Source organism: Hermetia illucens, chromosome 3, assembly GCF_905115235.1.
Source record: "Hermetia illucens chromosome 3, iHerIll2.2.curated.20191125, whole genome shotgun sequence".
Classification (NCBI taxonomy): domain Eukaryota; kingdom Metazoa; phylum Arthropoda; class Insecta; order Diptera; family Stratiomyidae; genus Hermetia; species Hermetia illucens.
The window spans coordinates 101,948,785-101,963,694 of NC_051851.1; the positions used below are offsets into that span (position 1 = coordinate 101,948,785).

A 14,910-nucleotide genomic window follows, 5' to 3' on the forward strand; every position below is an offset into this window, starting at 1 on the left:
CGGTGTCCATAACAAGAACAAAGAGGAGTGGTGAGAGGGCGCTTCCTTGATGAACACCAACAGAGACCCGAAGCGGTTTTGATACACCCGCCATACTTCGAACTTTACTTTTCGGATCGTGGTAGAGCAATTGAACCCAGCGCACGAGTTCTTCTGGCACAAAGTGCTGCCGTAAAGCATACCAGATGAGTTCGTGTGGTACACGGTCAAACGCTTTCTCTAGATCCAGAAAGGCAATGTAAAGAGGTCGATGCTTCTCACGGTGTTTCTCCATGATTAACCGCGCAGTGTGTATTGCGTCAGTATTTCCGCAGTTATTGACAAATCCGGCTTGATTCACGGTTATTTCAACAATTTCGCGAATACGGTTGTCAAGAATGCGTTCAAAAATTTTCATGGTATGGGAAAGTAACCGAATCGGACGGCAATTTGAGCATTCTGCTGGACTACCTTTCTTTCTCCATATTGGAACAGTGGTACTTTCTTGCTAATCAGATGGTGTTCTTCCTTCCTGAATAACCCGGTTAAAGAATTCACTGAGCCACCGTGTTGGGTCCCAGCTCTTCGCTTTCCAGAAATCAGATGCGATGTCGTCAGGTCCTGTTACTTTCCCCGACTTCATTTGTTTTAGTGCCTCCTCGACTTCAGTTGCGCCGACTGGTGGAACTGGTCCAAATGTCGGCAATGATTGTGGAAGTGGAGGATGAGCAAATTCTTCAGTTGTCTGCTCGAAGTATTCTCGCCATCTATCCGTTGCGGCTCGACGGTTGGTAAGCAAAGTACCGTTCTTGTCATTAACACAACAGAAGTGTTCGATATCCTGTGTGCGTTCATTATGGCTTTTAGCAAGTCGATACAGATCTCTCTCGCCATCCCGAGTGTCCAGTTTGTAGTAAAGGTTTTTGAAATGGTTCGCTCGGGTGACAGCGACCGCTTTCTTTGCTTCCCGGTTGGCATTCTTATAAATTTGCCAATTAGCAGGCGTTTTATCGTCGAGAAATTTGTGGTAAGGGCGTTTCTTTTCACAGACCTTCATTTCAACATCATCATTCCAAAGCCAAGTATCTCGGTTGATGTACCGCTTACCCGGCTTGGTGACCCCGAGGGTTGCAGAGGCCGCTTTGTGGATCGTGTCTTTCATTTGGTTCCATGATTCTTCCACATTCGTAATGGTCGGCAATCGTTTCTTCTTTCTTTTCACGATATCGCCACCATTTAATGCGTCGCGGGCCAGTGCGTTCTTCACGCTGTTTTATCGGTGGCTTAATTCGCAGGACGGCAATCAACGGCCGATGTTGAGGTGCGATGGTCTCATAGAGAACGACTTTGCAATCAATGACAGTGGTAAAATGTTGGCGTCTTATGACAATATAGTCGATTTTCGTTTTACTGCTCCCACTATAAAATGTAGGAAGATGAAATAATCGTTTGATGAACCAGGTATTCATAAGTGCAAGGTCATGGGTGTCCTCAAAATCGATTATACGCTCACCACCCTCATTGCGCGCTCCGAACCCCTTTCGCCCATGGCACCTGTTATCGTCTGCCTTTTCACCCACATGACCATTAAGGTCGCCGGCAATAATAATATAGTCGTCAGCAGGCACGTGACAAGTCTTTTCTTCGAGAAGTTGCCAGAATACATCTTTCTCGGTATCAGGTCGACCTGTCTGTGAATAGTGCGATCAGTTGATATAATGGTGAGCTTCATCAGCTGATCATCAAATCGTTCGACTTCTTTAATGGCATCACGGAAACCCTCTGAGATGGCAATGCCAACACCATATTGGCGGTTTCTGCAAACCCTTCAATCCGGAGGTGTTGCAAGGGGAATTGGGACACTGCAAGAGCGGTTGTTACCAATAAAAAAGCGAAAGCTGCTATACTATAATTTGAACACTTCAAACCACCTGTTATGGGTGGCATCTACCCAGCGATGCTAAAGGAGGGTAAAGAGTACTTAGAGAAACTTCTAAGAAATATTTTTCGAGGATGTCTTGCTCTGAGCTACGAGCTTTCCTCTTGGCAGAAGGTGAAGGTAGTCTTCATACCAAAGCCTGAAAAAGATGACTATTCTAATCCAAAGAACTTCAGACAAATCAGCCTAACATCATTTTCGCTGAAATGCCTGGAGAGATTGGTTGAGCGTCACATTCGAGAGAAGGCGCTAAAGTCGCACCCCCTTAATGAAAAGAGAGGCTTTTGGCTGTGCGCCCTTCCAAAAACTTTGTGATGCCGCCAGAGAACGTGGTGTTGACGAAACTCTAATAAAGTGGATCTACGCTATGCTAACGCAAAGATTATTGTGTGCTGAAGTGGGTGTTGATCGCTACTTAACAAGGCATTGGAAGAGGCATTGGGATAACTGAATCTAGTTTCGCAGATCCCCATATATCTGTTTGGTAGAAAATATGATGTTATCTTGAAACGGAGAGAAAACTGGGACGAACCAGAAGAATGCGTGTCAGAATATACTGACGTCTTCTGCACCGATGGCTCAAAGACAGAAAATGGTTCTGGAGCAGTTCTCAAATAAAAACGAGAAGTGGGCTTTTCCTTTGGGACAATACACAACGGTCTCTCAGGCTGAAGTGTATATGATCCTAAAGGCTGCAACCTGGATGATTGACGAGCAGTTGAAGGGCAGGCGCATCGCAATCTGTAGCAATAGTCAAGGTGCATTTAGCGCGTTGAGTAGTACTTTGATCACTTCCAAAATCCAAAATTCCAGGTTCAATACGCTGGATTTACTCTGGGTACATGGTCATTGTGGTGTAGAGGGAAATGTAATCTCGGATGCGTTAGCAAAAGAGGCTTCAACTTTCTTCATGCCCGGACTGGAACCACCAATTGAGGTGTCAGTAGCATTGGTTGATGCTGCTATCAAAAACTGGGAACAAGCTTCCCATAATGACAGGTGGAACATTTTCTATGTGAGTGCCCCGCTTACGGACGCATCAGACATCAAATTTTTGTTGCTGATGTGCTCCAACTGCAGCGGATAGCATCACATCCACTAGCGGATATCCTGCGATACATAAATGAATCCGTGATATTCCGTTAGACGGGAGAATCGAGTACAATGGACCACTAAGGTCTGAGTACTCAGAGGCTTTACCTCTCCCCCACCTCAAACACACATACACACACACACACACACACACACAATATCACAGGGCCATTTACCTACAATCGCTTTCTTCAAAAGACTTTGGATCACAGAAAAAGGATACCCGATCACCAATTCGGATTCAGGTCCTATAATAATACAATTGAGCAAGCCCACAAAATAGTTAATTACATCAAAAGCGAAGAAATGAGATACTATCATTCAGAAAATAAACACTTGCTTATCCCCAAAATTTTACAAGGTCCTCTCCAACTATTTGCAACGACGGGGTGGCCTGAATTCTGTCCTCCGCTCCTTTTGGACTACTCCTTTGAGTTGCCCAACTTGTGTGTGGTCGAGTGCATTCAAGTGATGCAATGAAGCCTCCAACCAGTATTCGATGATATCGCATACATAGATACTACCCATACTACTTATACAGGCCGTATATCCATTATACAATTGGTTACAAAGCTTTTTTAAAGTTGTAATTCTTTAAGTTTGTAATTGTTGGCGTTAGAATATTCTCATCGACCTACATATATACACACATTTGTATCTAAACAATGCATATTTAGACTAGAGAATGTTCGAAATAAGCGAAACACCTTTTTTAAATGATAGTTTTTTATATTGTAATATAATTAATAAAAGCATAGTAAGCTGCAAAAGAAAGCTTACATATTATAATTGAACACAATTTTTTATCAATATAAGGTTTTTTTTTTATTTTTTAGAAACAAATAATTACAAACGGGCCCAATCATACATGAAACCTTTCGGGTCCCACATTCGCAACTCCCGCTGCCCTGCCCAGTTATCCCCTCCGTCCATTAAATTCTCTGGCTTCTCAGCTAACTCCCCCCAACTATCTTGTGATTTACTCTGCCGCTACTTTTCGTCAGTCTATGTTCCCCCTCCTTCCTCCGAATCCCTCCCTCCTCCGAATCCCTCCCGATAGTGGATGTACCCTGCCCCGCATCGCCTACCATTCCCCTTTTTATCCCTATCCTTGTCGAATACCTCATTGACAAACTTGATGCCAATGTCGGACCTGGCTACGATGGTCTTCCAAACCTCCTTTTGCTCAAAACTGGTAAGTCCATCTCCCTTCCCCTATCTCTTATTTCTTTAAACTTTCCTCGGGTCTGATGGACTGCTTCGCCGCTGACGAGATCACCTTATAACACACGTAGCGCAGACATTTTCAACGTGCCCTTCACAGAGCTCGAAGTCTACTTTCATTCCCCGATTCCTAGACTTTGCCGAAATTATAATGCAGAACAGCTTGGTCCTTTTAACTTCCCTACTTTCAGCAGTTTTAAACGTAGGATAAGTTTTTTGCTTTCTCCTCCTCCTGAGGACAATAATTAATTGGAATTTACTCTGGTTGTTGTCCGTAAAATTAAATAAAAAAAATAAATAAATTGTTTACACAATAGCTATTTAATTATTATCGATAAGTTCATTATTGCTTAATTGTTAACCCTGATTGATAATTTTGCAAACTCGATCGGAATTTCGTTATTATGTGGAATTTTTTACCTAAACTTGATTTTGTTAATAGAATTTTTAATGTTTTAGGTAAGGTAAAAAAAACTTATTAAAATCGATTCACTGCCTGTTTGTCTGTCACACCGATTCAAACGAAATTTCGTAGACATATAGGAACTATAAAATCCCATGCATACAGTGAGTGATATAAACTTAACCCCTAACTGGTATCGATATTTTTAGCTATGTAATTGAAGTCACAGGTTCAAAATGACCCCCATTGGAAAAAAGCAAATAGATCTGTCATGGCATATTTACTTGTTACTTAAAGCCTTCGATTTTTAGTATCTTTTTTAAGTGTGTACTTTAGGTAGTTAAAAAAATATGAAAAAGCGACGAAAAAACAAAGCAAATACCTTTTTAGCTCTAATTAGGCTCTGAACTAAAATAAAACAAAAAATTTTTTTCACAGAGATCCATGAAATATGAAAAAATAACAAACTGAACGTAATTTCAAAATAATAGCGAAAACAAAGCGAGTTTCTTAGAATATTTTTACAGCTACTTATATTTGACATTTAGAACGCGCTACCGTCTTTACTAAACAACTTTTACAAATATGTTGGCAACATTTGAAACATTGTTGAGGTTATTTTTGGTTCTTTATTTGGTCACATAGATAGTAATGCCCTCTTTTGTGTTCAAATTTTTCCATGATGCCCACACCTAGATTTTCACTGATGCAAAGGTGTCAACATGTTTCGTATGCTCTAAAAAGTTTTCTATTCGCTTTTTGAAATCAATGAAATATTACCGAGCATTTAATATGCTTTTGGTGAACAAATTGTGTAAATCTATGTAAATATCAATATTGACTTATTGATTACATTTCATAGGTTTTTTTAAATTAGAAGATTTTTACAAAACTAACTATTTGCATCGATTCTTGCCTCGAAAACATCCTAAACCCACAGCGCGCGTTACTTTCCTTTTAAAAGCTAACCACATGGATAATTACACCGTCTTCCGAGTAACTAACATCCTAGCCTTCTTTTCTATCAGCAATACGTCAAAATTAATGAAAAAATAAAAAATTACATTTATAAATTCAAATTTAAAAAAAATATACAGAACCGGTGTCGTGGGTCCATTTGGATGCCAAGCCATTGTATTTCTGCTTCTAGCAAAGACTAACCGCCCTACGTTCTGCAACCACCGCAGCACGTGACGTAATGAGATTACTTAAATGGGCGAGGGCTTAAGTTAAAAAATGTAAATATTAAAGCAAAATTGCGGACAATGGAGTTCATTTAGACCCCACGACTTTAGTTAAGGGTTAAGTGGAGTCTAAAGGGAAGTTCCCCATACATGCAAAGGAGGATGTAATTTTTTTTTCACCTAATGCACCGATATGGGGTATCATATGAAAAACCTCAATCAGTACTTTCACAGAAGCGCTCAGCTTCCAGTACTTCGATTTGTGCTTACCACCAGAAGAGTCTGGTGCAGGATTATCTTTTTTTTAAATATATTAATGAGATTGGGGACGAAAGTTTCATCAATTAAGGCATCAATGAAACACGGAAAGTGGAAATTTTCCACGTTGGATTTTTTGTAAATTAAGTGGGAAGGGCTTAGTATATTATTCAGTACAAGCTGTAGACCGGCTCATACCGATTTTAAGAAAATATGAAAAAAAAACAAGGTTGAAAAAGTCCTAATTATTGCAAAACAAATTAAAAGTTGTATATCAGTAAAATAGTAAAGGTGTTTGGAACGTGTTAATCATGACCGAAACATGACATATTAAGGCACCGTCTGTGAATTTTATTTTTATTATATAAATAATTTGTACGATTGGATAAGTGTCTTGCTATCACTTTCTAAGCAAGTCGGAATACCGGAAACTCGCGCTTCGGGTATAAAGGTTTGGTGTTCATCTTATGTAAGAAATTTCAACGCACATTTTTCTATCCGTATATAGTTACAAATCCAATATATTCCTTCATATTTTTACAAACTACAAGACATACGTACATGTTCCAGCCATAGATATTATCCTCACCCTAAACAAATAAACCACCTCTTTCCGAATAATACATATATATGTATATGCACGTATATAAATTGATCGTGCCCATATTTCCCATTTACTTCGGGCGCAAAAGCATGCATATATACATATATAGTACGTATATTAAATACGATTGGTTTAATGTACAAATGTATCTATCTGAATTAGACACTACCCGCAAACTTCATTAGCACGCATATATTATATATATACATACACACATGTCTGTTTGGAGTAATTGATATACAAATGACTAAAAAACTAGAACAAAATAATTCTTTAAGACCCCATTCATAAACATTCATTTCGATGTGGTATTGACGAATTGATGTGGTGATGACGTCATACAGGTTGTAGAATGCACGAAATTCACAAAAATGGCAAAGTTTCACCCCCTATAACTTTGTTTATAATAGTTGGATCCCTTACACCCAATGCCAATTTTGTACTTCTAGGATGAACTTAAGGGGGATTTCCGGGTAAATTTCTAAAATGTGGAAATATACTATTATTAACCTTATTTATGTAGATATCAGAACGGGATGTACTTCGATGCCAAAATTTCGTAGAGATCCACCACTGTGATTTTCTCAGATTTTACGGTTGGATAGGTTTTGAGAACGAGACCTGTTGCTCTTTTTGAGGGTGATATTTTGAGCCCCCACTCGCATACTTTTCAGTGGATATCAAATATCGGAATAGTTTCAGAAGGTACCAGTTAAACCCTTTCATTCCATACCCCACATGGCCATTTTCTGTGGAAAAAATTTTGCGCCCCCCTTTAGCATGCAATTCAACACAAAATAGCGCCACTTGCTGTTTGTAAAGGGATTTACAGACCACACGTTCCAGACTTCGTGACAATCTGTCCTGCCGTTTCCGAATAAATCGGGTGCGACTGACAGACAGATAAATGAACAGACAGACGTCGAATCGATTCTAATAAGGTTTTGTTTCACAAAAAACCTTAAAAAGAACGGGAAAAAAAGCAACAACCATTAAATATTGTAAAAAAAAAAACAACATTCAAATTTGTCAGCGTTGAACCTTGAAAGCTCATCAAAAATTTTAAGACATAATTATCGAACCACACTAAGAAGATAGCAAGAACAATTTTGCAATATACATAACTCATTGATAAAACGTTTCGCCTCACATAAAAGCTTGTTGGATTGCCACTCATCCATACCAAGCCTGCATGACAGTGAGATCATTAAATCATCAGTCGAAATCATATTAATTCATTGCCGACATGATTAACCACGTAGCGGTACGAAATTATGCCTCAACACTAAACAGTTCCCAAAATTAATTATCGAAAGTTCTGCAACTAATTTAATAGACTTCAATAAACTTTCCACAAATTGCACGGATCACAGCAATGAAACATGAAGGCAGGGTCGAATCTGCTAGCTGTTTCATTGTCAGAACATTATATCAACTTTCGATGGGAAATAATTTAGTGTCGATAGAAGTTCTAATACTTCCTAGAACCGTGAATGAAAGTAATTCCCAGGAGGCTTAGTATAAATAAAAGGTTGCAAGTGGCTTCACAATTTCCTAACGGAACGACACATAAGTATTTGAGTCGGAAGGATATTCATAAAGATGATAAATTCGCAGCATTCTGTTTACTTGGAAGATAGTGCCAAACACGCGAAGACACAAAATGGAGGGAAAATAGAAAGCAAACTTTACATAATTGATGAATAGGTAGTACGAAATTTATATTTACTTATATATTAATTTCCATAAAAGAGAAGAAAAAAAAATTAAAAACCTACAGAGTGCAGTTTGCATACTCTTCTTAGTAAATCGGAATATCCCAGCTCCATATCAAAGATCACCATGGAATTGAAAGAGTTTATAATTGTTAAGGTTTTGTTTGTAGGTTTTGTGTGCACTGAGTGACATCCTTCTAGGTTAAATTTAGGGGCCATACATGTAAATGGGGGGTGTAAAATTGTTTTTCACCGAATGTAGTCAGGTGGGATATCAAATGAAAGGTCTCGATTAGTACTTTTCGAAACCGGACTTAGTTTTGAGATTTGGTGGAAAAGCGGGTAGTGGGAGGGGTGGAAGGTGATGATTTCTTTAACGGACCCATTCTCAGAAACTACCCAACCGAAAAATCTGAAAAAAATCATGAAGCTGCCTCTGTATGGTGCCCCGGCCTCAAAATACTCTCCATATCGATATCCGTTCAAATTAAGTTAATAATAATGTATTACAATATTTTCAGGGAAATTGAGTAAAACCCCCCTTGGGTTTATCCCCGAGTTATAGAACTTGGAAGTAGTATAAAATATAATATGGAGCATATTATCTCCGAGTTTGATCAAAATCATACTATTAGTAATAAAGTTACAGTAGCTCAAAGTTGTCTTTACCGTGTAAACTTACAACCCGAAGTATTATACTAATTCTGACATGCTAAATGCATATACATAACGGGCTACGTACGAATGGGATAATTCTACACTCAAATATACTTACAGAAGAAGCAAACAAAACCTTTCATACCTGAAGTGCCCAGCTTTCGGTTTCCCGACTTGTTATGATATGTAATTATAGAAAATCCAGCCGTTCAGGATTTCTACGTTTATGAAACCTACTCTGTAATAGAAATATTGCATGGTATAACTGAGCAAAAGTCGAGAAAACCCTTAAAAAGGCGCCCGAAACTTAAATTAGGCTATCAGATTATAATTATTCGAAGTATCTACTAAGTTGTTAACAGCAGATGAAATCAAATTAGGTAAAGGAATTCCCGAAAAGGTCATCTGATAATTTTCTTCTCCAAAATTGTTTTTAAATTAGGTGCGTCCTGGGGAATGAAGGGGAAAATTTAAGAAGGCATGAAAGATGAGAGGCATAAAAACAGGAAAACGTAACATATAACAGAAACGAAGTCTGGGGATAATGAAAAAGGCTAGCTTTACTGGCGTCACGAATGAAGTTTCGTATCTGCGAATAGAATTAAAGGTATGTAAAAAATTTTCGCTTTCATATCCCATTACTAAATTGCTTCCCTTCAGCATGTTGACTACTCACAAATTTTAGTATTCATAAGTATTTGCATATTCCAGCAAAAATGAGTATTAGCATTTTACCGAAAGTAATATACTTTAATCAACTTTGTCCAAGTTTTAATTACTTTGGAAAGTGGGTTACCCCTGGCACATCCATATTATGGTTGAATTTGTTTGTAGACTTATTCACTCGAAACACTCCTTTATCATTCCATGCATATTACGTGCAAACAAAAGACTTAAAAGTCAAATCAGTCTTATCTCACCTTAGTATTGATAAATTCACACGCCATATCCTTGAGAGATTTAAGATTCAGAGCTGGAGCTGGTACCGACGCAGCATCTCTTAAATTTCCAAACTGAAACAAAAATGTTATTTCTGGTCCTTCCATTTTTGTTTGAATTGAAGCTTGCGGGTCGTTATTTGTGTGATTAGAAAAAGTTGGAAAAGTTTATATGAGTTTTCTGCTACGGTTCTAGCTTATTATTGATGCGTTAATAGCGAGTTTCCTTCCGTTCCAGTTTCGCGTAAATAGTTGTATGTGTTCCAGTGTAATTTTAGAGCAGCTTTTGTTGCAATCACTGAAAAAAAATTAACCAAAATTTTAGTATCATGTCAGCTAATAATAACTTACAAGTACATAAAGACTTAATCGACTTAAATCGAGTTGGCTCCTATAGAACCGAACTAAGTAGATGTAGGTAATTTCCAAAAAACCAAGGCACAACTCTTCTCCCCAGTTTTTGATTTAAAAATGTATGGGTTGCACTTGACTCTTCTTTTTGATAAAATTAAACTTTCAAATGAGCTGATTTTGCTTCGGGAGAAAGATTTCGATTGTGGTTTTCCGAAGTTGACTTCCATAGAAACAACAAATTACTACAAAAGTATTTCATCTAGAATACATTACTAAAAGACAAGTTATTCGTAATTGCAGAATCTTATAAAACCTGGCGGCGGTTGTAGTTGATACGCACCTCGTGTATGTGGAACCATACGGTAATGAAATCATTCATGCGTTATAGGAATTACTTCGATTCAGATTGGAAGAGTCTCTTAACTGTCCCAAATGTGTCGCTATACCCGAGGTTCCGAGCATATTATGTTTCATTGTCTATGATTCATGGGTGAAAGAAGGAGATTGTACGACAATCTAAACGTAGTCATCGGACCCCACAATCTCGTAGAGGGGGTGCTGAGGTCAGAAGTGAATTAAAACAAGGCAACAATAACCGTGAGACAAAAGAAGGTCCAAGAACTGGATAGTGCCCGGTAAACGGATGTGTGATTTGAACATGTTAGTGAAAATCAGAGTAATACTTCACGGCCGTCTCGCGGGGTTCCTAAACCTTATTGAGAGCAAGGTATATGGTGATGTGGCCTAACTAATTTTAATACATTGGCCGCGTTCAGAAAGGACTATGAAAGCTAAAAGACAACCTACACTGAGATGTTGGGTAGTAAACTCCTTGGAAGTACAGGTACCCTGACAGATACTACAATCGGCGCCATTAACTAGTATTATGAAATCCTGGTTCTAACAAAGCACGATTTTGGGTTATACATATACATTCCCACCTGAAGTCAAAAGATGAGCGACCATACTAACCATACTATCTAATGATATCTTGACCGATTTGCTTATTATGGTTACTAAGGTGCCAGCGGTTTTGTCTCAGACACCACTTTGTCGTAGTGGGGTAATTTTTAGTGGTTCTTTACTATACTAAGAGCATCAGATGAATGGTGAAGATAAGAATTTGTACTCTTCAAATGACAGGATATCCCAGACTTAGAATCTACCGCCGATTTTCAACAACTCTCTAGCAGCAGCAGAAACATGTTTCTCCACGGAATAATCTATGGAAGATATGCTCTTCCCTTAAGTGGAGGGCATGCACCTAATGCCTATGGCGCAGTCCGGCAGAAAGGACTTTACAGCAACTCACATAATAGGAGAAACTCGGAATCCGATTACGGCAGGGCATTTTTGCCTAAATGTAAATCGAAAAAACACGGCACAACTGAAGAAAACATCAGCCACAAATGAAGAACAACTAAAATTTACCTGTCAGAACCTTCCCTTCCGCCACTGCCATGAAGAGCGGAAGAAAGGGAAGCTGCTGATGTGGATCCAACTGGTCTGGTACTGTTAACCTTGAAAGTTGCCAGCCGACGGCATAGGAAGATACTCCAAAAGCCTCGCCTTGCCTACTGGCACGAAGGCTGTTGAGCAAAGCTTCAGGACTGACCTTACATTTTTCTGGAACATATTTTTCACGGGTTCGGTTAAATGTAGTATGGATCAGTAAAAAGGACTTGAGCGTTCTGCAATGAAATATACACGAGTTGTGTGAAATTAGCTAGAAGCAACCAGGATAAGAAAATTCCGTGTACAGGATCAAGCTGCAGTCATCGTACAATACCAAGCTCATGATAAGAGAAAAAATTGCATAGTTGTTTCTAAGTGATCTGGTATGATTTGCGGAGTCAAGTAGTCTTAAACTTCCAATATACTGAGAGGGACTGGAGGACGAAACACATACTTTTAGGCTACGCAAGGGCCTTAAACAGATGAATAAACCACGTTGGGTTCTCTGAGAAAACGGAAGTGTAATTTTACAAATCCCAGAGCTAAGCCAGCGCATCCATTCCTTGACTTCCAAATACGAGGATGCTACTCTACTTTCAGAGTTGCTAGCCTCTGTGAATGAGCGATGGGGCCGTTCGTGAACATTTCAAGGGTTTCAACTACGAGCCCATCCAAGAACGTTATGATGCTGCTTATGTTATGCTACGCTAAAGTGGAGAATGCTGTGCGAACAACAGGAACTACGAAAGGCTTCCCCAAGGAGGTGTGCTACCTCACTTCACTACTATGTGAACTGCAACGGTTGCCAATACACGCTTAAGCACATGCGGTGACGTGACTATGTTGTTGATTGTAACCTCGGGACAGCGAATGAAAAACGTGTCGTTAAAATGACGATCTTGTTATTTACAGAAAACATGAAACTGCACGGTGCTTCCCTCTTTAAAAATAAGAGGAATAGCTTAACCATGTAAAGACAAAGATGAAACGACTACTCACAGCCTATGGGCTATGCGGGCGGACCTTTGCCGGGGGCTCAAGTCTCATGTGATAATGATGATATACTTTCCTATCATTAAGCCGATGTTCGCCTATGCATCCGTAGTGTGGTGGATTATGGCGAGACAAAAAGTGTTCAGTGTAACCATGGGGACCGTTCCGAACATCGTCAACTTGTATCCATCGTTCGTTTTATTGAAAATGTCAATGGATGTGAAACAATTATCTGATATTATATGTCTGCTGGCATTATACTTTGGCCGTCATAAAATTCGCACATAATTATCAGGGAGAGATTCTCCGCGTTCAGTATTGACTTTGCCAATATACGGGATAGCATGGAACGCTTTAGCATCATTGAGGGTGACAATTTTGATGTCGTACTTCGCATCTTTCGATTTTATGTGCGAAATGCATAAGTGTTCAGAGAGTGGAGTAAAAGAGTTGTATGTGTTTTGTTTTATTCTACAAGGACGTAACTTATAGCCTGTTGGATAAATGCAAAGAAAATCAACAGAAAATTATAGAATAAAACCCTTGTTGAGGGCAAATAAGAAAATAAACTCTATTTTCGTGTGCAAAATTAAAATCTGGTCAGTGCTTCAAAATCATAATAATCACTGCAAATGAGGGTTCCGCCAAACGATGGACATATGCGGCTAGAATTTTTCTTCAATATTCGAAGAGACGTTCCATCAAGTATTTCTTGCTCGAAATGGGACCTTCGCGAAGTCTGTCGTCGACATACAGGTTCCCACAAATATTGCAGTCCGACGACCGTTGACAGGTGTTGAGTGACTTGAGACAATGGAACACTACCACATGCGTGTTTTTCAGGCTTCATGTTCCATTAGCTACTTCGTACTTAACCCACGTTTTTGCATTTCATGCCGCCTAGAAACTCGATTTGCTCCTCCTTTATATAGTCTTCTAGGACTTATCCTATTCATAAAAGTGGTAACAAATCGTGCGAGATTTTAAATTATTGCTGCTATCTACATGTATGAATATGTTATTAAAGATAATCGGAAGAAGCGCACACTTATCATTGCAGAGTACCGTTGTCAAAAACAAGTGAGCGTTTTTACACAGGAAATCAATAACCAACACGTGCAATCAGACGAACGACTCGTACGAACTATCGAACAACTCGAAATACCAGAAGCTGAACGCTTCGGGTATAAAGGTATTGTGTTTATCTTGTGTGATGTACGTTTTTCTACTCGTACACAGCTGATAATTCAAAATATTCCTTGTTATGTCTGTTCGTGAGTTCACATTTTATGATGATGATGTCATAATCTTAGAGAGCGACAAAACTCCCGTGAGAACCTAAACTTTGACCTCGTGTGTGACAGATAGACACACAGACGAACAGACAAAGACTTCGTAGACGACATCGGAGTGACTATCGTGGCACAAGATATTGGTGAGATCGAGGCACATACAAACGAGGCAATTTTTGAAATCAGGTCTTGACTAGAGGAAGCTTTTGATCATTAAGCGAAAGAAGCAAAGGTCAGGATTGGTAAACACGTCATACAGTCGCACCCAACGCTTAAATACTTAGGAGTGATGGTCGACCAAAGACCGAAATGCGAGTCTCATTTTGAAAATTCAGAAACCAAAGCTTCCGGGGTGGCTACATTGTTGGCAAGAATGTTAGCAAATATAGGTGGACCTAGTTAAAGCGGTCGGCTCCTTATCTCTAGAGTTGTCAGCTCCATCTTACTTTATGCAGCTCTGGACATCGTCTTTGAAGTTGGAAGCAAATAGAAGGAAAGTCGCAGCTCCATGTCGATTGAGTGCATTGCGAACGTCGTGCGCTTACCGTACAACATCAGACGAAGCAGTCGATATGCTAGCAAGCATGTTCCCCATCGACATCTTGGCGAACGAGGGTCGGCGTCTCTATGACCCATCACATGTAATCGGCGAGTCCTATACCTATACGAAGTGAATCTATTTGGGAGTGGCAAAAAAGAAAAAGGATGATTCACCTAAAGGACACTGGACACACAGGATTATTCCAGATGTCTCAAAATGGGTCAAACGAAGGCACCGTGAGGTTAGATACCACCTAACTCCATTCCTAAGCGGACACGGAGG

General features: G+C 39.3%; 1 protein-coding gene across 1 annotated transcript in view; it reads right to left on the bottom strand.

The window, feature by feature from the left end:
• The window catches only part of LOC119651044 (serine/threonine-protein kinase D3), a 122,618-nt gene that overhangs the window by 67,267 nt on the left and 40,441 nt on the right, over window positions 1–14,910 (bottom strand). Inside the window, exon 2 of the mRNA XM_038054366.1 lies at window positions 9,976–10,291. Within this exon, the coding sequence (XP_037910294.1) occupies window positions 9,976–10,101 (126 nt within the window). The 5' untranslated portion in view covers window positions 10,102–10,291. The remainder of the gene's footprint in view (window positions 1–9,975; window positions 10,292–14,910) is intronic.